The sequence below is a fragment of the Schistocerca gregaria genome, chromosome 5 (genome assembly GCF_023897955.1).
Source record: "Schistocerca gregaria isolate iqSchGreg1 chromosome 5, iqSchGreg1.2, whole genome shotgun sequence".
Classification (NCBI taxonomy): Eukaryota; Metazoa; Arthropoda; class Insecta; order Orthoptera; family Acrididae; genus Schistocerca; species Schistocerca gregaria.
In genome coordinates this window covers 91071892-91094327 of record NC_064924.1, presented here as the reverse complement: position 1 = coordinate 91094327, position 22436 = coordinate 91071892, and the positions used below count along the sequence as shown (strand labels likewise).

The window sequence follows — 22436 nt, the reverse complement described above, 5'->3', positions numbered from 1 at the left end:
GGATATTTCCCACTGTTCCCTTTCCGTTACCGACCGAGGGATACATTGAAGATTGCAGTACATTTGTAGATTCCTCACTTAAAACTAGTTCTTGAACATTTGTGAGTAGCTACCACGGAATTGTCTGCATCTCCCTCCAAGTGTTTGTCTTTTCAGTATTTGAGCATCTCTTCGACTCTGCCCTAGCAGTGAATCAAATCTATGACTATGTATAAGCCCTTCTTTGTATCTTTCCTGTTAGTTCTGTTTGGTATAAGACCACACGATGACACTTCATCTAAAATAACACGGTGTGTCCTCCATACCAAGAAATCCTCAGTCCAGCCACAAATTCCATTAGATACTGCGTATTTCGTACTTTCGTTAACAAGCGTAGTGGTACTAATGATTCAAATTATTTTCGGAAGCAGAAAAGTACTGTGTCTATCTGACCGCCATGAGACGTGTCTTTCAGGGTGTCATTGACAAAAGCGCGAGTTCGCTTTCGCATGACCGAATCCATGGTGGTGAGAATGGAGGAGACAATTTAGATTGAGATACCTCATTCCCTTTAAGCTCAGAACATCTTCTGAGATTCTACAGCAAGAGTCTGTCAAGGATGTAGGACGGTAGTCACTTTTGTTACCCTTCTAGTAGACTAGAGTGAGCTGTGCTTTCCAGCTAATTTGTGCAGGTGATGCAGTTATCTGAAATAAAGTATTGTGTGGAGAGAGTCACAGAGGTCCTGAAAGTACTGCAGTGACAAGCGCTAGACGACAAGCGAAAACTATCGTTTTTAAGTACTGAATCTCGGAATATGTTAGAGACAGAGCTGTATAGATTCGATGCTTACTTGTTAGCCAGGCAGGCATATATTCATTCTGGGCCACTACGGTCAGAAAACTAGGGATTTTTTTTTCCTTTTTTTTCATTTCGGCGTATTTCGAGCTTATTTATTTATTTCAATAGGGACAGTTCTGTCTGCAACATCACCCAATTTCGACTAGTAATAGCTATCCTTAAATCAAACCGTCATCAAGTCACCTCTAAGACATGTTTTCTGTAGGAAGCAGAACCATGTCTCAAACTCGTGATTCTTTGCACTTAAGAACTGAAGATGCCTATTATACTGCAACGCCAAGTAAAGTAATGTTTTGAAAGTTTAGTTTCTGTAACCATAGCGTGTTTCAGCCATGTGTGAGACCTTTTATACCAGTTTTAATTACTGTTGCCAGTATGTGTATTGTGGATTCGCTAAGTGGCCGAAATAATTCATTTTAAATTTCCCAAATGTTTAGGAAACACAAAGTTCGTTTTTCATATCATGTTAATCTAAAATGTACATGATGAAAAACGAATCTTTTCTGTCATAGTACGCTTTTTTCGCACTGCGTTGCATACTACCAGAATGTAGCTTTTAGTATCCACTGAGCGATGTATTATTCCCATGTAAATGAATGTTTGACATGAATTGGAAAGCCTGTATACTGCTTGAAATGCCTGGGCTAGAAGGCAGAGCGGATTAGGTTGCGGTAATGGGCCAAAACGAGTTCCTCTCAGTTGCAGTCAACATACAAACTTTATTTATCAACACACAATATTACTAAAAGAATGCAAAACACTCAAAACTTTAGTCGACCTCATTTGATTAACTTTAGATCGGCTGAGGACCACATTCAAAATACAAGACACATGGTTTAAGCAAGTTGAAATACAAGTTTTTTCTGGAGGTTTCACCCAAGAATATTTTCTAAATCTTCAATCTGATCGGCTGAAGGCCTTAGTAATTTAATTTTAATGGAACTAGGCTGGAGGTCGCATATTAAGCAATAAGAGTAGTTTCACTTAAACGGCAGAAGACCTTATCTTAATACATTTCATGCAAACTGGGCTGAAGGCCCCATTCAAAAGCATAACAATGTTATGCCTTAAGGGCAAGAGAAGAAAATTAATTTAAGAGATATTAACACTTAACTGAAGACCGCTCACCAACAAATAATTTAACGGCTTAAACCCTAGAAGGAGAGTTTCAATTTTAAAGGGCAGAAGACTGTATCTTAAAACATTTCAAATAAAATTCTAAACATTCATGGTGGTGTCTGTTCTATATCGTGTCTCCCTACCACTTTCGCGCAACAACCCTCTGAGCGTGTTTTTTAGGGAATTGACTAGTTTGAACCTGGGACTTGTTGCTGGTAAGGAGACGCCAGACCACACATGACATGTAGAATTCAGAAGAGTTCAGTGAGACTAGCGATGATATAACAAAATACTTAATGATCTCAGCGTCAGCTCCACTGCACTCCCTGTAAAAGAATCTTAATACTAACTACATTTAGTGGAAGGGGTTCAAGGCTTTCCTATTTTTAGTTAGCAGGTAAAATAACGTCGAAAAAGCAGTTAGGTTTACCATTGGAAATTTTATTCTACTCACAAAACATTGTTTATAAATTGCACTATTGATAAAAGGAAGTGTTTCAATACAGGATGGTAAAAACCAACTGCGTTCAACAAAAATGTGAACGAATGTTCCCTGAATGGGTTTCCAAGTTCTGTTTACTTGTCGTAAATTACAGTGGCTGATGTGGCTTCTCAATAATTATATAACAGAGAAATCATCGCGTTTCAGATTTTTCTTCAAGTGGCAAATGTGAACACCATGAGATTTAATTTACTATCGACACTAGTATTACGCAAAAAGGGGGTATAACAGATAAGACTTCTGCAGTTCTGAGTGAAGCTTTATGCGCTGTTATGCGGCATCTCGTGCGTTCATTACCTTGTAGGTGTTCGTCAGGGAGGCGGCGGCCAGCGCAGCTCCGTCCAGCTCGCCATCTCGGAAGCAACTCTCCTAACTTCTCCTTACTACAATTTACCGAAGTTGGTTTAAAAATAATTATCTGGCTGTGTTTTCATCTGACCAATCAGGGTCTCAATGTTAACTTAAGCTCAGCCTACAAAAATTCTGTGTATCCAATGAGGAACGTTATACTTTTCGTGGTGGGGCAATGTTTTTAAAGTTTGCAACACAACAGAGACGCGAAAAGGTCTCACGCTAAAACTTGCGGGTGGTGTGCCCTAGTGGTTAGCTGGCAACGTGGGTGTCCAGTCCATCCCTTATCGTAGGGCCTTCTAGCTTAACAGGGTTCTGCTCTCGGCTTCTGTTCTCGTTTCTCCTCTCGGAACTGCGTCGATCTCACGGTGGGAAAGTACGACATGCATTTAGGCATTCTTGTGTTAGTATGTGGTATTCCATTTACTCACTCGTTACTCGTATTACTTTGGTTAATTTAATGTCACGATTTATTCGGAGCTATGTGACATACTACTTGATTTACTTATCGTGTCAGGGTTTCCATGGAAGGTGTTGGACTTGCCTGACACCTCACATATCACCGTCCTTCGAACTTAATTTTTGCACTGAATTTAGGCAATGATTGAGTTGTTGTCTAAATCAGTCAAAAATTTTCTAATTTATCTAAATTTAGTTGCGTACTGTTCAGCCACGTTATTCTGTTCTATGCTAGTTTGTATTACTAATTTATATTTTTGCCTTCTTCCACATTATAATTAAAAATGACAAGAGAAGAATATTTTTATGGTATTATTAATTTTTAATTATTTTCTTTCTGTATTTAAGTATGAAGTTTGTTTTTTAAGAAGTTTGTTTTCGAAAGTCAGGATTCTCTCACATCGATTTTCGTAGAAATATTGTTTTTATAAATGTAGTAATTAAGTAAAATCTATTCCTAACACATTTTTAAATATAATGTATAAGAAAAATGTTTTTGTTCCTAGACACTCATTTCAGCATTGTTACATTAACAAATAAGAATTATTTCCAAGAATTGCTTCGACAAAGAAATATACATACACAAGTATTGAGATATTATCCTAATAAATGGTACAAATGTCAAAAAAAAGGGAGAACATCCAACAAGATAATGTTTTATTCTTTGTTTTTATAAGGAGAAAATAAGTAAAATATAGTTATTCTTTTATTTTTATGAGGAGAAAATATGTGGCATATTGTTTCTTTATATACTGTCCATTTCAGAACTAATGCCTTATTTTCATCGATAGTCTATTTTTTACTTAAGTCCATAGTCAATGACTGCTATTTTGTAGTTTATTAGCTGTGTGGTGTGCTTAATTTATTTAGTTTTTCACACGTTTCTTTTGCACAATTCCTACATCACATAATTTGATTTCACACATTCACACAATCCTATGAATGTTTAAGCACGAGGTTGGCGAATGTTTTTTCACGAAGGTGAAGGACTTGAGCGAGATGGATGTGGGCAAGTATTTGATGCACAGCTTCGTTCGTCGTTCCTTGTTGGCTTTGCAAGTGTGTGTTGCTGTTGTGGAGGTCCCATAATGGAATGGAGCTGTGAGTGCAGAATCTCGTAGTTTACTGGCTTTGTATGCGTGAAAGTCATCGTTATGTGTCGCTGAATGCGGTCGTTTTTCGTTGTAATACTTCGCAGACGACTAGTTTACAATAGGATAGGGATTTGGGAAGGTATGTCGTCTATTCTTCACTCATCTTCTTTCTTGGTCTCAATCTTGCGAATCTTCAACTTCTGTTCTTCCTGCTTTTTCTCTGCTTCTTACTTGCTTCTTGGATCTTTTCTGGACAGGATATGTAAATATTTATTGATAACTAGTCGCTTTGAAGTTCTCCTCCTAGTAACACTTAATTGTTTGGGCGTGTCATTTATACTTTGTTGAAGTTTTCTTCAGTTTCGTGCATCAGTTTAATAGCAGTAGTGTGACTTTTACGCATATTTTTTGCCAGTGGTGGCTTGCCCAAGCGGTCTACTCGTCGGGCCGTGTTTTGCTCGCTCCGCTGAGTCGGGGGCGCCCCGGGGTTTACGAGCGGTGAAAATCCCGTGTCCCTGCACCACACCGGTCGCCTCTGATGTTCGGCGTTGCGTCGCGTCTCTGCAGGGTTATGTGTAGCGGGCTGATTTACTGCTCTACAAGGGCCCTCTGTTGGTCTCTCTGTCCTTCCCTTCTCTCCCTTGTAGGAATCGTGTCTTACTAATTACGTCCTTTTCTTTCTTGATACTTCTCGCATTGCAACTTGTGGGTCGTCGCATCTCTTCCTTGCTCGAGTTTTTACAATGGTTCTTACAAAAAGTTTTACTTATAACCATCTAACATATATCTAGTACCTACTTGTTTTATGCCTTCTTAAAAAGCTTTACAAATTTCGGCGCCCTCTCCATGTTACAATTCTAAGATATTTGGGTATTAACATCTACTCAAGAATCCTCAAATTCGTTTTTTTTTTATTTTTGTGTAGTGTCGTGATGTATAGCATTTTAGTATTTCATGCTGTTAGACTATCTACGCTTTATCCCTTCACCTTAATCTATGGTACTATTGGTGTTATTATTGAAACTACTTTCTTTTTCCCACCTTCCTCTCTCTTCATTTCTCTTTCTTCTGACTATCTTATCTGCAACATAATCTTGAAATATTGTGCTGATTATTTACCAGTAATAAAATTAATCTTCAAACTTGTACTGAGAGTGTTTAATACTGCCAATCTTAGGTCAAAATACCTGTGCTTTATCTCCTAAAATACCCTCTAATTCTCTTTTACTGTGTTCCGAAATACCTTGAACTTTTTGCAATTTTTCGTCAATTTCTTTATGGACTTCTAACATGAGTTGAGGCGGTTCCCTCTTTTGTGCATTCCATTCTAATTCTTCATCCTCATTATCTCGCATCATTCTTAATTGTTTGTTTATAACTGGTATTTCTTCTAATTTTAGCTTTTGCTCAAAGTGTGACATTCCCGAATGTTACGCTACCTTTCCCCATACCTATTATCGCTCGTGCCTCATTTAAAAAATCTGCACCTATAATCAAATCTACAGTTAGTTTAGGTATAATCACGAAGTTGGCTTCGATCTTTTGACCTTGGCACAAAAGATTTCACCTTTTTTGTCTCGTAACTTCTGCAGCATTGTTTCTAATAGAACATCTTACTTTAATCTTACGTGTTTTCAGAACTGGCAATTTCTCATTGGCATTACACTGCATGAATAAATTTTCTAAGATCGCAGTCAGTTCATTTCCGCTATCAATTACAATATTGACTGGGATATGCTTTACCATGGCCTTCACAATTGGTTTAATTTGAAAGGGTTGGTTCTGTTCTTCTTCTTCTTCTTCTTCTTCTTCTTGCATCAAAGAATCCTCCACTGAATCATACATGAGTCTCTTTAGGAATTTCCCTTGTGAATTCGAACTTCCTGTAGGATAAGCTTCGACTGCTACTTATCTCTCTTTTATTTCCTCTTCTCTATTTCTTCCTTCATTTACACTTTTTTCTACATCCTCTACTTTTTCCTCATCCTCGTCTATCTTCTCCTTCTTCGTCGCTACTTCCACATAATCGCATCTAAATGCACTAATTATCGCTTCATAACTTCCTTCATTATATACGTTGGGTTGTATGCCCACTTGCAACTTATTTTCAACTTCTGTCGACTGCGCATTATCCTCATTGAATTCGCTTTCCTTGGTTTCCATCTCAAATAGCTCTGCAATACTCATTACTTCATCCTTTCCTCCAACATTCGTTGTACATGCCTCTGGTAATTCATCCTCCTTGTCAGTATTCTTCCAATTAATTTCGTCCCAGCACGATATTGTTATTTTCTTGTCTTCGTTTTCATATGGTCCCTCCAGATTTGTTTCTTCCTTCTTCTCTTGTCGTGATAAGATTTTTACTTCTCTGTTCAAGGTGCTGCAATTGTCCTGCGTCGGTGCGTCATTTTCTTTGGCATGGGCACTTAGCTGTCAATTCTAACGTTTATCGGGTTTTGGTTGTCTTACCTCAACCTCTTCTATCTGTATTCGCCTTTCTCTTTCAGCTTGTTGATAGTGGTTTCTTTGTTGATAATTTGTCGGTCTATTGGTTCTCCAGTACCCGTTACAGTTGTCGTTATTCCCTCTGCAATAGTTGTAGCCAATCCTGGGTGAATTATAGTTATTGCCATATTCTCTTCTAAATCCATAACCGATTCTTTGTTGAAATCTATTTTCGTTTCTTGGTGCGAAGTTATCACGGGGTTTGTAATTATTGTTTCTTCGTACTGTGTCTTGTGGATTCCACTGCTTTTTGCTTTCGTTTTCACGTGCGCTTCGTCTTTTTCTTGCGTCATCTTCCGAAAATATGAACTCTAGTTCCCTTAGAATACCTTTAAATACTTCGACGTCATTGCTTCCGCGACCTACTAATGATTGCTTGTACTTCAATGGTAACTTCATAGCGCATAATTTAATCAACTCTCCGTCACTGTATGGTACATCTAAGCATTGATTTTTGTTTGCCATTACTACGAAAAATTTCACGTGACTCTTCTCTCCTGAATTTTCAAAATATGGGTTCTGTAATAATTCGTACTTCACTCTGTTCTGTGCTTCGCTGGACCAATATCGTGAGAGAAACTTCTCTCTGAAATCTTCGTACGATCGGCATGTTGCTGCAACATTCTGCATGGTTTCTGCGCCTGTTCCTGACATGTGTGCACATATAAAGTCTAATTTGTGTGCTAGCGTCCAGTGTTCTGGTAATCCTACTCGGAATTGATCAGTAAAAGTACGTGGATGTAATGAGTTTCCTTCTCGAAATTATTGAAATTTTCTGACTGTGAGGAAATGATCATTGTCGTACTTCGTCATAGTTCCATATGAAATTTGCGATTCTTCAGCACTTTTGTTTCTGATCATTTCTCCCGTCGTTCTTTCCGGTTGTGGTAGATCCATTGGATATTGTCCACTGTAACTTTCGCCTACCCTTGCGTAGTATCGTTGTAGTGGTACGCAATAATTTTCTTCCATCGGTTGTGAACATGTAGCTGAATGCATTGCACTTTACTCTTCGCGACCACGCTTTCCATTGTCACGTATGTCACTTTCCGCCGGTGATTGGAATCGCAAATGCGTAATATCTTCGTTAATTGCTTGTTTTACCGGAGCTGTTACAGATACGGATGTGGTTGCAGACTCTGTGCTTGTTCGATCCAGTTCACTACGCTCTTCAATGGTTTGCAACAACTCTGTTCGCAATTTCTGGGATTGTCGCTTCGTTTGCCCTTCTATTTTGACTATGCGGTTATCATATCTTTTCAGTGCTGCTTTTGTGATACGTTTGTGTAACACACTTTTTTCAACATTTTCACGCGCTGTACCTGCTGCTTGTCTAGTAATTACGTTTATCTGTTTCTTTAGTTTCTTGACTTCTCCCTGGGTGTTGTTACGTAATGTTTTGATCTCGTCCTGAGTGTCATTACGCAATTTTTGTACGTCCACTTGTACCTTGTCAATGTCTGTTCTGCCGGCCGCGGTGGTCTCGCGGTTCTAGGCGCGCAGTCCGGAGCCGTGCGACTGCTACGGTCGCAGGTTCGAATCCTGCCTCGGGCATGGATGTGTGTGATGTCCTTAGGTTAGTTAGGTTTAAGTAGTTCTAAGTTCTAGGGGACTAATGACCACAGCAGTTGAGTCCCATAGTGCTCAGAGCCATTTTTGAATGTCTGTTCTCAACTGATTGTAACCTGTTATTAAGTGTCCTATCACTTCTCGAGATTCTTTTGCCTCGTCTTCAATATGACTTAGGTGTAACTGAATTTTTTTGGTTTGTTCTTTAATCGCACGCATTTGCCTCGTGGTTTCTGCATTTTGTTTCGTCATTTCTGCATTCTGAATTTTAATTTGGTTCGCAATCTCTTTGTTTTGCCTGTTCATGGTTTCCGTAATATTTTGTAATAATTCTGCCAGATTGGTGGGTCCTATTGCGTTTTCTTCCGACGTCCTACGTTCTGTGCTTTCGCCCACGTGTTGGTTCGCAACCGATTGCATTGACCTCTGCTGTGACACGTTTCTGCTCGCATTCCTTGTACTCTGTGGTGAGGGAGCTCTGATTACTTGTACTGTGGGTTCTACGTATTCTAGACGCAAGTTAGAATCCTCATCGACTGTCTCTATACTTTCCTGCTCCTCTGTCGTATGCTGACCTAGATTTTGTGTGCCTTGGCGTACATTATCGTCGTTATGGTGCGTTATATGTCCTATTTCTCGCGATACTGCATCCTCTGTTGTACTGTTCCCTATTCTCTGTCCATTTTCATGCTGGGTCTCTACCTTAATTCGGTCAAGGTCTCGATCTGCCATTGCTAATCTTTCCGAATACCTTATTTTCAGTTTTAAAAGAAATTCACGCGCCCTACTTCGCGTCAACAAGCGCTCATACGATCTCATGCGTTTCATAAAGTTTTTGTTCACACGACTTGACAAACCATTCACTTACTTGTTGGGTTAGAACCAACTTGTCAACGATGTATCCGCCACCTGTGCGCTTGCATTGGGGAGAAAACTTAATTCTAACAATATTAAAATTCATAACTTAATTATGCTATTGCCTCTGCTACAATGTCTCACTATTTGGTGAATACTTTTACTATCTATTGCATCACCTACTGTTTACGACTATGTATAACTATAAGAAAAAAATGTAACTACGAAAATTTTTCAGTAGGTATTTTTCTGACCTAGTTAGGCATGTGGTCGACTTTCAATCATGGTATTTTACCTTCCTGGCAGGGTCGCCATTTTTTAAACATTCATGGTGGTGAAACTTCCTGGCAGATTAAAAATGTGTGCCCGACCGAGACTCGAACTCGGGACCTTTGCCTTTCGCGGGCAAGTGCTCTAAAAACTGAGCCACCAAAGCACGACTCACGCCCGGTACTCACAGCTTTACTTCCGCCAGTATCCGTCTCCTACCTTCCAAACTTTACAGAAGCTCTCCTGCGAACCAAGCAGAACTAGCACTCCTGAAAGAAAGGATATTGCGGAGACATGGCTTAGCCACAGCCTAGCGGATGTTTCCAGAATCTGCCAGGAAGTTTCATATCAGCGCACACTCCGCTGCACAGTGAAAATCTCATTCTGGAAACATCCCCTAGGCTGTGGCTAAGCCCTGTCTCCGTAATATCCTTTCTTTCAGGAGTGCTAGTTCTGCATGGTTCGCAGGAGAGCTTCTGTAAAGTTTGGAATGTAGGAGACGGATACTGGCGGAAGTAAAGCTGTGAGTACTGGGCGTGAGTCGTGCTTCGGTAGCTCAGTTGGTAGAGCACTTGCCCGCGAAAGGCAAAGGACCCGAGTTCGGGTCTCGGTCGGGCACACAGTTTTAATCTGCCAGGAAGTTTCATATCAGCGCACACTCTGCTGCAGAGTGAAAATCTCATTCTGGATTCATGGTGGTGTCTGTTCTATATCGTGTCTCCCTACCACTTTCGCGCAACAACGCTCTGAGCGTGTTTTTTAGGGAATTGACTAGTTTGAACCTGGGACCTATTGCTGGTAAGGAGACGCCAGACCACACATGACATGTAGAATTCAGAAGAGTTCAGTGAGACTAGCGATGATATAACCAAATACTTAATGATCTCAGCGTCAGCTCCACTGCACTCCCTGTAAAAGAATCTTAATACTAACTAAATTTAGTGGAAGGGGTTCAAGGCTTTCCTATTTTTAGTTAGCTGGTAAAATAATGTCGAAAAAGCAGTTAGGTTTACCATTGGAAATTTTATTCTACTCACAAAACATTGTTTATAAATTGCACTATTGATAAAAGGGAGTGTTTTAATACAGGATGGTAAAAACCAACTGCGTTCAACAAAAATGTGAACGAATATTCCCTGAATGGGTTTCCAAGTTCTACAATGGATCGAAGGATGACCTATGCCATATCACATCTATAATCTAGGTTTAAATTAACTTTCACAAAAGAGAAAACTATCAAAATGGTCTACAGTGACCCTCAATTATTTTGAATTACTTATCTAACTTGTCGTAAATTACAGTGGCTGATGTGGCTTCTCAATTATATAATAGAGAAATCATCGCGTTTCAGATCTTTACTTCAAGTGGCAAATGTGAATACCATGAGATTTAATTTACGATCGACACTAGTATTGCCCAAAAAGGGGGTGTAACAGATAAGACTTCTGCAGTTCTGAGTGAAGCTTTATGCGCTATTATGCGGCATCGCGTGCATTCATTACCTTGTCGGTGTTCATCAGGGGGGGGGGGGGGGGGGGCGGCGGCTGGCGCAGCTCCGTCCAGCTCGCTGTCTCGGAAGCAACTCTCCTAATTTCTCCTTACTACAATTTACCGAAGTTGGTTTAAAAAGAAAACCATCTGGCTGTATTTTCATCTGACCAATCAGGGTCTCAATGTTAACTAGTGGTTAGCTGGCGACGTGGGTGTCCAGTCTGTCCCTTATCGTAGGGCCTTCTAGCTTAACACGGTTCTGCTCTCGGCTTTTGTTCTCGTTTCTCCCCTCGGAACTGCGTCGGTCTCACGGTGGGAAAGTACGACATGCATTTAGGCATTCTTGTGTTAGTCTGTGGTATTCCATTTACTCACTCGTTACTCGTATTACTTTGGTTAATTTAATGTCACGATTTATTCGGAGCTATGTGACATACTACTGGATTTTCTTATCATGTCAGGGTTTTCATGGAAGGTGTTGGATTTGCCTGACACCTTACAAAATAAAGAATAACAGTATCATGCCTTAAGGGCAAGACAAGGACATTAATTTAAGAGACACTAATACTCGACTGAAGGCCACATATCCACAAAATATGTTTAACGGCTGACTTAAATACACACACGTTGTTGATCGTGCGGATGTCCCAAACCGACATCCAGGATCAAAGGAAGAAATGTAAACAGTTGAGACTCGATAGTGAGTTAAGTGAGGACTCGTTCCCGACTCCGCGCGATGGGGGTTTGCTTGCTGCTCCACGCCAACCGACTAACTGGACTGCTGCTCGGTCCGCGACTGCTGCTCCGTCGCGACTGCACTGCTGGTGCGTCTCCCACTGACGACCCGGAAATACTATCGGTCGCTCCAGAGATGGTACGACAGTGCGCTTATCGACACGCGCTGAAGCTGCCACTCACGGGCAAGTAAGGCAGGAAGCTAGTGACGCCAGTAAATGGAATAAGAAAACGAGGCGGCACTACAGTAATAGAAGATGACAAACAATTCATGGCATGAACGCGAGTCATGCGCGGCTCAGTGCTAAAGGGCCTCAATTTTTGCCACACATTTCCACACATTTGTCAGCCACTAACTAAGTCTTTGTCCTCTTTCAAAATACATCAAAAAAAGTTTTGCATCTCCTCGGTTCCGAGAGTTCCGGAACCTATACAGACAACTGCATTAGAGATCGACATAAACATCATTTCCATCCTTTTTATTGCTCTTGAAAACCATACGTTGCATGTGGCACTACCATACAGCGAGATCTTCAGAGGTGATGGTCCAGATTGCTGTACACACCGGTATTTCTAATACCCAGTAGCACGTCCTCTTGCATTGACACATGACCGTATTCGTCATGGCATACTATCCACAACTTCATCAAGGCACTGGTGGTCCAGATTGCCCCACTCCTCAATGTCGATTTGGCGTAGATCCCTCAGAGTGGATGGTGGGTGACGTCGTCCATAAACATCCCTTTTCATTCTATCCCAGGCATGTTCAATAGGGTTCATATCTGCTGAACATGTTGGCTACTCTAGTCGAGCGATGTCGTTATCCTGAAGGAAGTCATTCACAAGATGTGCACGATGGGGCAACGAATTGTCGTCCATAAAAATGAATGCCATTCCAATATGCTGCACATATGGTTGCACTATCAGTCGGAGGATGGCATTCGCGTATCGGACAGCCGTTACGACGCCTTCCATGACCACCAGTGGCGTGCGTCGGCCCCACATAATGCCACCCCAAAACAGCAGGGAACCTCCACCTTGCTGCACTCGCTGGACAGTGTGTCTAAGACGTTCAGGCTGACCAGGTTGCCTGGGAACGATTGTCTGGATGAAGGCCCATGCGACACTCATCGGTGAAGAGAACGTGATGCCAATCCTGAGCAGTCCATTCGGCATGTTGTTGGGCACATCTGTACAGCGCTGCATGCTGTCGTGGTTGCAAAGATGGACCTCGCCATGGACGTCGGGAGCGAAGTTGTGTATCATGCAGCCTATTGCGCACAGTCTGAGTCGTAACACGACATCCTGTTGCTGCACGAAAAGCATTGCTGTCAGGTTCCTCCGAGCCATAATCCGTAGGTAGCGGTCATCCACAGTGGTAGTTGCCCTCCGGCGCTCTGAGCGAGGCATGTCTGTATCTCCTCCATGTCCGATCTACATCGTTTTGGTTCATTCCGAGACGCCTGAACACTTCCGTTGTTGAGAGCCCTCCCTGACACAAAATAACAATGCGGACGCGATCGAACCGCGGTACTGACCGTCTAGGCATGGTTGAACTACAGACAACACGAGTTGTGTACCACCTCCTGGTGGAATGACTGGACCTGATCGGCTGTCGGACCCCCTCCGTCTAATAGGCGGTATATAGAGGCTGTTGTATATTATGCACAAAGAGGGCCAGCTGTGTCTCGCAAGACCGCTGTTTCCTAAAACCGTGCTGGTTTCTGCAGATGAACTTCTCGGAGTCTAGAAAGTTCATTATGTCTGAACACAAAATATGTTCCATGATTCTACAACAAATTGAGTTAGTGAAACTGGCCGGTAATTGTGTGCATCCGATTTTCTACCCTTTTTATAGATTGCTATGACCTGGGCCTTCTTCCAGTCCCGTGGAACTTTCCGCCGTTCCAATGATCTCTGATAGTTGACGGATACAAATGGTGCTATATTTGTAGCATGGTTGTTTACATCTTTGGGTTGGTTTAGTGACATCTCTGTACAGTAAAAGGGACTGTGTCTGTGATACAATATCCACAGTCAACGTCTATCTTCAGGAGCTCTGGGAACCAGAGTGATGCAAAAGGTTTTTTGATGTGTGTATTTATGAAGTGAGGAAACTGCTTCTACTAACATGTAACATACTCTAGGTCCCCAAATGAGTGTTTAGTAACTGTTTACACCATTCGCATTGCGAGACACCTACCGATTTGTTGAAAGCTGCCTTATATACACTCCTGGAAATGGAAAAAAGAACACATTGACACCGGTGTGTCAGACCCACAATACTTGCTCCGGACACTGCGAGAGGGCTGTACAAGCAATGAGCACACGCACGGCACAGCGGACACACCAGGAACCGCGGTGTTGGCCGTCGAATGGCGCTAGCTGCGCAGCATTTGTACACCGCCGCCGTCAGTGTCAGCCAGTTTGCCGTGGCATACGGAGCTCCATCGCAGTCTTTAACACTGGTAGCATGCCGCGACAGCGTGGACGTGAACCGTATGTGCAGTTGACGGACTTTGAGCGAGGGCGTATAGTGGGCATGCGGGAGGCCGGGTGGACGTACCGCTGAATTGCTCAACACGTGGGGCGTGAGGTCTCCACAGTACATCGATGTTGTCGCTAGTGGTCGGCGGAAGGTGCAGGTGCACGTCGACCTGGGACCGGACCGCAGCGACGCACGGATGCACGCCAAGACCGTAGGTTCCAACGCAGTGCCGAAGGGGACCGCACCGCCACTTCCCAGCAAATTAGGGACACTGTTGCTCCTGGTGTATCGGCGAGGACCATTCGCAACCGTCTCCATGAAGCTGGGCTACGGTCCCGCACACCGTTAGGCCGTCTTCCGCTCACGCCCCAACATCGTGCAGCCCGCCTCCAGTGGTGTCGCGGCAGGCGTGAATGGAGGGACGAATGGAGACGTGTCGTCTTCAGCGATGAGAGTCGCTTCTGCCTTGGTGCCAATGATGGTCGTATGCGTGTTTGGCGCCGTGCAAGTGAGCGCCACAATCAGGACTGCATACGACCGAGACACACAGGGTCAACACCCGGCATCATGGTGTGGGGGGGGAGGGGGGGGGGGCGATCTCCTACACTGGCCGTACACCTCTGGTGATCGTCGAGGGAACACTGAATAGTGCACGGTACATCCAAACCGTCATCGAACCCATCGTTCTACCATTCCTAGACCGGCAAGGGAACTTGCTGTTCCAACAGGACAATGCACGTCCGCATGTATCCCGTGCCACCCAACGTGCTCTAGAAGGTGTAAGTCAACTACCCTGGCCAGCAAGATCTCCGGATCTGTCCCCCATTGAGCATGTTTGGGACTGGATGAAGCGTCGTCTCACGCGGTCTGTACGTCCAGCACGAACGCTGGTCCAACTGAGGCGCCAGGTGGAAATGGCATGGCAAGCCGTTCCACAGGACTACATCCAGCATCTCTACGATCGTCTCCATGGGAGAATAGCAGCCTGCATTGCTGCGAAAGGTGGATATAGACTGTACTAGTGCCGACATTGTGCATGCTCTGTTGCCTGTGTCTATGTGCTTGTGGTTCTGTCAGTGTGATCATGTGATGTATCTGACCCCAGGAATGTGCCAATGAAGTTTCCCCTTCCTGGGGCAATGAATTCACGGTGTTCTTATTTCAGTTTCCAGGAGTGTAGAACACGAAAACTTTTCCTCTGCTGGACCTGGGATCTGTTTCGTGACTTGTATACATTCCCCAATTCTTAATTTCTCCTCAATTTTCTTTACTTTTGACCTGTTCATTTTTCTGCTCCAACCGTTATGATAGATGACCTGCAGTGAAACTACCTACGCAAACATACAGCTGACTGTTCTGTAGTCACGTTAGATTTACAGCGCAACCTCTACTCGGGTGCAGCAGGCTGGCCGGCTCCCGTGAAGCTTGCCAGGCTACCGGAAACCCATGTTGGCTGCCTTTAACCACTGTGCTTCAGTACACATTTACTCTCCGGTTTCCGTTACAGCGGGTTGGACTGCTTTAGTGGTTGCGGCGGAGACGGGGGCAGGCAGGCTCGAAGGGGAATTTTTGCACCTCCGACTCCAAACCCCTACGTATCGCTCTCTTAGAGATCGTGAAGGCCAGATTAGACTAGCATGCACACGGGCGTTTAAGCAATCATTGTACACCCCCTCCATGTTGTTGCTGCGCCCCTAAGTCCAGAGACTGGTTTTATGGAGCTCTCCATGTTGCTCTAGCCTGTGCAAGCGTGTTCATCTCACAATGACTACTGCGACCTACATCCTTCTGAATCTGTTTAGGCTATTCATCTCTTGGGCTCCCTCTACGATTTTTACCACCCACGCTTTCCTCCAATACTAAATTGGTGATCCCTTGATGCCACAGAACTTGTTCTATCAACCGCTCCCTTCTTGTCAAGTTGTGCCACAATTCCTCTTCTCCCCAATTCTATTCAGTACCTCCTCATTTGTTTCGTGATCTACACATCTAATCTTCAGCATTCTTCACTAGCACCACATTTCTAAAGCTTCTATTCTTTTTTTGTCTACACTGTTTATCGTCCATGTTTGACTTCCATACAAGGCTACACTTCATACCAATACTTTCAGAAATGACTTTCTGACACTTAAATCTATACTCGACGTTAACAAATTTCTCTTCTTCAGTAACGCTTTCCTTCTCATTGCCAGTCTACATTGTATGTCCTCTCTACTTCGATCATCATCAGTTATTTTGCTTCCCAAATAGCAAAACTCACTACTTTAAGTGACTCATTTCTTATCTTAATTCTCTCAGCATCGCCTGATTTAAGTTGACTACATTCCATTACCTTCATTTTGCTTTTGTTGCCGTTCATCTTCATACATCCTCCTATTCGGTTCAACTGTTCTTCCAGGCCCTTTGCTGTTTCTGACAGAATTACAATGTCGTCAGCAAACCTCAAAATTTTTATTTCTTCTCCATGGATTTTAATTCCTACTCCAGATTTTTCTTTTGTTTCCTTTACTGCTCGCTCAATATACAGACTGAATAACATCGGGAATAGGCTTCAACCATGTCTCACTCCAATCTCAACAACTGCTTCCCCTTCGTGCCCCTAGACTCATAACTTCCATCTGATTCCTGTACAAATTGTAAATAGCCTTTCGCTCCCTGTATTTTACACCTGCCACCTGCAGAATTTGAAAGAGAGTATTGCAGTCACCACTGTGAAAACCTTTCTCTAGGACTACAAATATCAGAAACGTAGGTTTGCCTTTCCTTAACCTATCTTGTAAGACAAGTCGCAGGATCAGTGTTGCCTCTCGTGTTCCAACATTTCTATGCAATCCAAACTGATCTTCACCGACGTCAGCTTTTACCTGTTTTTCCATTCGTTTGAAAGAGTTCGTGTTAGTATTTTGCAATAATGACTTATTAAACTGATAGTTCGGTAATTTTCACATCTGTTAACACCTATTTTCTTTGGGAATGGAATTATTATATTCTCCTTGAAGTCTGAAGACATTTTGCCTGTCTCATACATCTTGCTCACCAGGTGTAATAATTTTGTCATGGCTGGGTCCTCCAAGGCTATTAGTTGATCTAATGGAATACTATCTACTCCCGGGGACTTGTTACAACTTAAGTCTTTCAGTGCTCTGTCAAATTCTTCATGCAGTATCATATCTCCAATTTCGTCTTCATCAACATCCTCTTCCATTTCCATAGTATTGCACTCAAGTACATCGCCATTGTGTAGTCCCTCTATATACTCTTTCCACTTTCCTGCTCTCCTTATTTGCTTAGAATTGCTTTTCAATCTGAGCTCTTGACATTCATGCAAGTAGTTCTCTTTTCTCCAAAGGTCTCTTTAATTTTTCTATAGGCTGTATCTATTTTACTCCTAGTGATATATGCCTTTACATTCTTACATTTCTCCTCTGGCCATCCCTGGTTAGCCATTTTCTATTTCCTGTCTGTCTCATTTTTGAGACGCTTGTACTACTTTTCGCCTGCTTCGTTTGCTGCATTTTTATATTTTCTCCTTTCGTCAATTAAATTTAGTATATATTCTGTTACCCAAGGATTTCTGCTAGCCCTCGTCTTTTACCTACTTGATCCTCTGTTGCTTTCACTGTTTCATCTATGAAAGCTACCCATTCTTCTTCTACTGTATTTCTTTCCCCTGTTCTTGCCAATCGTCCCCTAATGCTCTCTCTGAAACTCTCTACAACCTATGGTCCTTTCAGTTTATGCAGATCCCATCTTCTTACATTCCTACCTTTTTGAAGTTTTTCAGTTTCAATCTAAAGTTCATAACCAAAAAATTGTGGTCAGAGTCCACATCTGCCCCTGGAAATGTCTTACAATTTAAAAACTGGTTTCTAAATCCTTGTCTTCCCGTTATATAATCTATCGGAAATCTTCCAATGTCTCCAGGTCTCTTCCGCGTATACAATCTTCCTTCATGATTCTTAACTATGATTAAGTTATGCTCTGTGCAAAATTCTACCAGGCGGCTTCCTCTTTCTCTCCTTACTCTCAGTCCATATTCACCTACTACTTTTCCCTCTCTTCCTTTTTCTACAATCTAAATCTAGTCAGTCCCCCATGAGTATTAAATTTTCATCTGCCGTAACTGTCTGAATAATTTCTTTTATCGCAACATACATTTTTTCACCCTTCATCATCTGCGGAGCTAGCTGGCATATAAACTTGTACAACTGTGGTAGGCATGGGCTTCGTGTGTATCTTTACTACAGTAATGCGGAAACTATTCTGTTCGTAGTAGCATATCCGTGATCCTATTTTTTATTCATTATTAAACCTCCTCCTGCATTACCATTATTTGACTTTGTATTTATAACCCTATATTCACCTGACCAGATATCTTGCTCCTGCCCCCGAACTTCACTAATTCCCACTATATATAACTTTAACCCATCCATTTCCCTTTTTGAATTTTCTAACATATCTGCCCGATTAAGAGATCTGACATTCCACGCTCCGGTCCGTAGAACGTCAGTTTTGCCTCTCCTGATTACGACGTTCTCCTGAGTAGTCCCCGCCCAGAGATCCGAATGGGGGACTATTGTACCTCCAGAATATTTTACCCAATAGGACGCCATCATCATTTAATCATACAGTAAAGCTGCATGTCCTCGGTAAAAATTACGGCCGTAGTTTCCCCTTGCTTTCAGCCGTTCGCAGTACCAGCACAGCAAGGCGTTTTGGTTAATGTTTCGAGGCCAGATCAGTCAATCATCCAGAGTGTTGTCCCTGCAACTAGTGAAAAGGCTGCTGCCCCTCTTCAGGAACCAGACGTTTGTCTGGCCTCTCAACAGATACCCCTCCGTTGTGGTTTCACCTACGGTCCACGGTTGATTGGAGGGGGAGGAGGGTGGCGGAGGGGAGGGGGGAGGATTCCCTCATACATGACTGAAACGGGAAAAGCCAAAAGCCCTAATATAGTGGTAAGCGCCCACTGCCATTCTACATCTACATCTACATATCTACATACATACTCCGCTAGCCACCAAGCGGTGTGTCGGAGGGCACAATTCGCGCCAAAGTCATATTTCCCCCCTTTGTTCCACTCGCGGATCGCGCGAGGGAAAAACGACTGTTTGAACGCCTTCAGTATCAGCTCTTATATCCCTTATCTTTGAATGATTATCATTACGCGATTTGAAAGTTGGTGGTAATAATATATGCTCTACATCCTCGGTGAAGATTCGATTTCTGGATTTAGTGAACAGCCCCTGCTGTGTGTCCCACTACAAACTATCTATGAGATTTGTAACGCTCTCGCGATGGCTAAATGTACCAGTCACGAATCTTGCCGCTCTTCTTTGGACCTTCTCAATCTCTTGAATCAGACCCAACTGGTAAGGGTCCCATACAGACGAACAATACTCCAAGACTGGACGAACTAACGTATTGTAAGCTATTTCCTTTGTTGAAGGACTGCATCGCTTCAGGATTATACCAATAAACCGAAATCTAGAGTTCGCCTTACCCGTTACTTGTGTAATCTGCTCATTCCATTTGAGATCATTTCGTATAGTCACACCCAGATACTTGACTGATGTTACCGCTTCCCAAGACTGGGCATTTATTTTGTACTCAAACATTAATGGGAATTTTCGCCTTGTTATACGCAGTAGATTACACTTATTAATATTGAGAGATAAGTGCCAGTCATTACAGCACGCATTTATTTTCTGCAAATCTTCATTGATTTGTTCGCAACTTTTGTTAGATACTATTTTCCTGTAGACTACAGCATCATCAGCAAACAGTCTAAGGCCGCTATCAATAACCAGATCGTTTACGTAAATCGCAAAAAGCAGAGGACCTATTACGCTGCCCTGGGGCACACCTGAAGTTACTCTTGTTTCTGTTGAAGTTACCCCGTTCAGGACGTCATACTGCTCCCTGTCTGTTAGAAAATTTTCTATCCAATCGCATATGTCATTGGATAGACCGTAAGAGCGCACTTTTTGTAACAAGCGACAGTGCGGAACTGAGTCGAACGCCTTTCGGAAGTCGAGAAATATGGTATCAACCTGGGAGCCGGTATCTAGAGCCTGTTGTATATCATGCACAAAGAGGGCCAGCTGTGTCTCGCTAGAGCGCTGTTTCCTAAAACCATGCTGGTTTCTGCAGATGAGCTTCTCAGAGTCTAGAAAGGTCATTATGTCTGAACACAAAATAAACACAAAATATGTTCCATAGTTCTACAACAAATCGATGTCAGTGAAATTGGCCGGTAATTATGTGCATCCGATTTTCTACTCTTTTTATAGATTGCTATGACCTGGGCCTTCTTCCAGTCCCGTGGAACTTCCCGCAGTTCCAATGATCTCTGATAGTTGACGGATACAAATGGTGCTATATTTGTAGCATAGTCAAATAATATCTTAAGGGGGTACCGTCTGGGCGAGATGCCTTCCTGGCGTCTAAGGACCTTAACTGTTTTACAATCCCAGATACACTAAACACTATGTCAGCCATCCTTTCGTTTGTTCGATAATTGAAAGGGGGAATGGTGCTGCAGTCCTCTATCGTGAACGAGTTTTTGAAAGCTAGGTTTAGAATTTCGGCCTTCTGTTTATCATCATCAGTTACATTACCCGTACTGTCAGCAACAGAAGGTATTGAATTGTTTGTAGCGTTCACAGATTTTACAGACGACTTTCAAAGTTGTTTTCAGATTATGGACATACAGGTATACGCAGATGTACAATCATGTATACGTAAGCACATTCCTGTAGGATAAAGCGTTTGTTTATACAATGTGCGACATTTTGGCTGAGGACTAAATTGTTCAAGTCTGACACTGTCTGGTGAACGGTGCCGTAGTATTCAACATTTGTGTGTCTCCTCAGCAGGGTGACACAGATCGGCGGTGGAAAACGCCTTCAACTGGTGACGTGGGGCACAAAAAGCCAGCTGGCGTATGTGTACGGAAACAACATCTACTACCTGACGTCGCCTGACGCTGAACCAATACAGATCACCAAAGACGGGGTACCGAACCTCGTCTTCAATGGAATCCTGGAGTCATATGCTAACGGTAAGTTGTGCAGTATTATCTGCCGCGTTTGTTGTGCCCAGTTGTGTCTGTAGGCTGCTGACTGTACAACAGTACTTCAGACTCATAGTACGTGTCCGCATCTCGTGGTCGTGCGGTAGCGTTCTCGCTTCCCACGCCCGGATTCCCGGGTTCGATTTCCGGCGGGGTCAGGGATTTTCTCTGCCTCGTGATGGCTGGGTGTTGTGTGATGTCCTTAGGTTAGTTAGGTTTAAGTAGTTCTAAGTTCTAGGGGACTGATGACCATAGATGTTAAGTCCCATTGTGCTCAGAGCCGGCCATTTGAGCCATAGTACGTGCTAAAGAATTAATATGCGGTTTGCTCATATCCCAGTTTGACCTGTTTGAATAAGAGCACTCTGGAGAATCATGTTTTATAAATATGCTGAACATCAGCATCTACTGCTCACGTCAGCATTATAAAAACCGGCACCTTTTTCGGCGTAGGATTATACAGGGTGACACCGAAAAATGGGAGCATTTCCACAATCCAATAAAACTAGAAGTGATGAACGAAAGAAATTGCATTCATAGTAATTGAAACCTTAGAACTTTTCCATTTACAAAACATTGATGACATTTATCATTTTTTTTAAAATTACTTCCTTTAGATGGCGTCCTCCTGTACGAATACATTCGTGAAATCTGCTGTTGAGATTCCTCATTGACCGCAGCATCATGTCAGCTGGGATACTGTGCATCCCGAATTCTCTGTTTTAACTCATCCAGGGCTCTTGGTTGAGTCGTGTAGACACAAGAAAAAATGACACCAAAAAATCACAAATAGATAAATCTGGCGATCGGTGGGGCCAGGGAATGTTACGGAATAGTGAGATCACACGGTTGCCAAATAATTATCGCACATACGCCATTGATTGCCGTGCAGTGTGTGATGTCGCTTCATCCTGTTGAAACCAGGAATCTTGAACGTTTGGAAAGTTGTTCAATGCAGGTGTAACGAAAGTTTGTAACATCTCCACGTAACGATCTGCATTGACAGTTATTGTGTTTCCCTGTTCATCTGCGAAAAATTACGGTCCGATAATCCCATGTGATGAAACACCTCACCATACTGTA

The 22436-nt window shown here is 42.7% G+C and overlaps 1 protein-coding gene across 1 annotated transcript in view; it reads left to right on the top strand.

Moving 5' to 3' along the window:
• Nucleotides 1-22436, top strand: part of LOC126272864 (venom dipeptidyl peptidase 4-like) — a 285445-nt gene that overhangs the window by 72871 nt on the left and 190138 nt on the right. The window contains exon 4 of the mRNA XM_049976083.1: nt 21154-21341. Coding sequence (XP_049832040.1) covers nt 21154-21341 — 188 coding nt within the window. The remainder of the gene's footprint in view (nt 1-21153; nt 21342-22436) is intronic.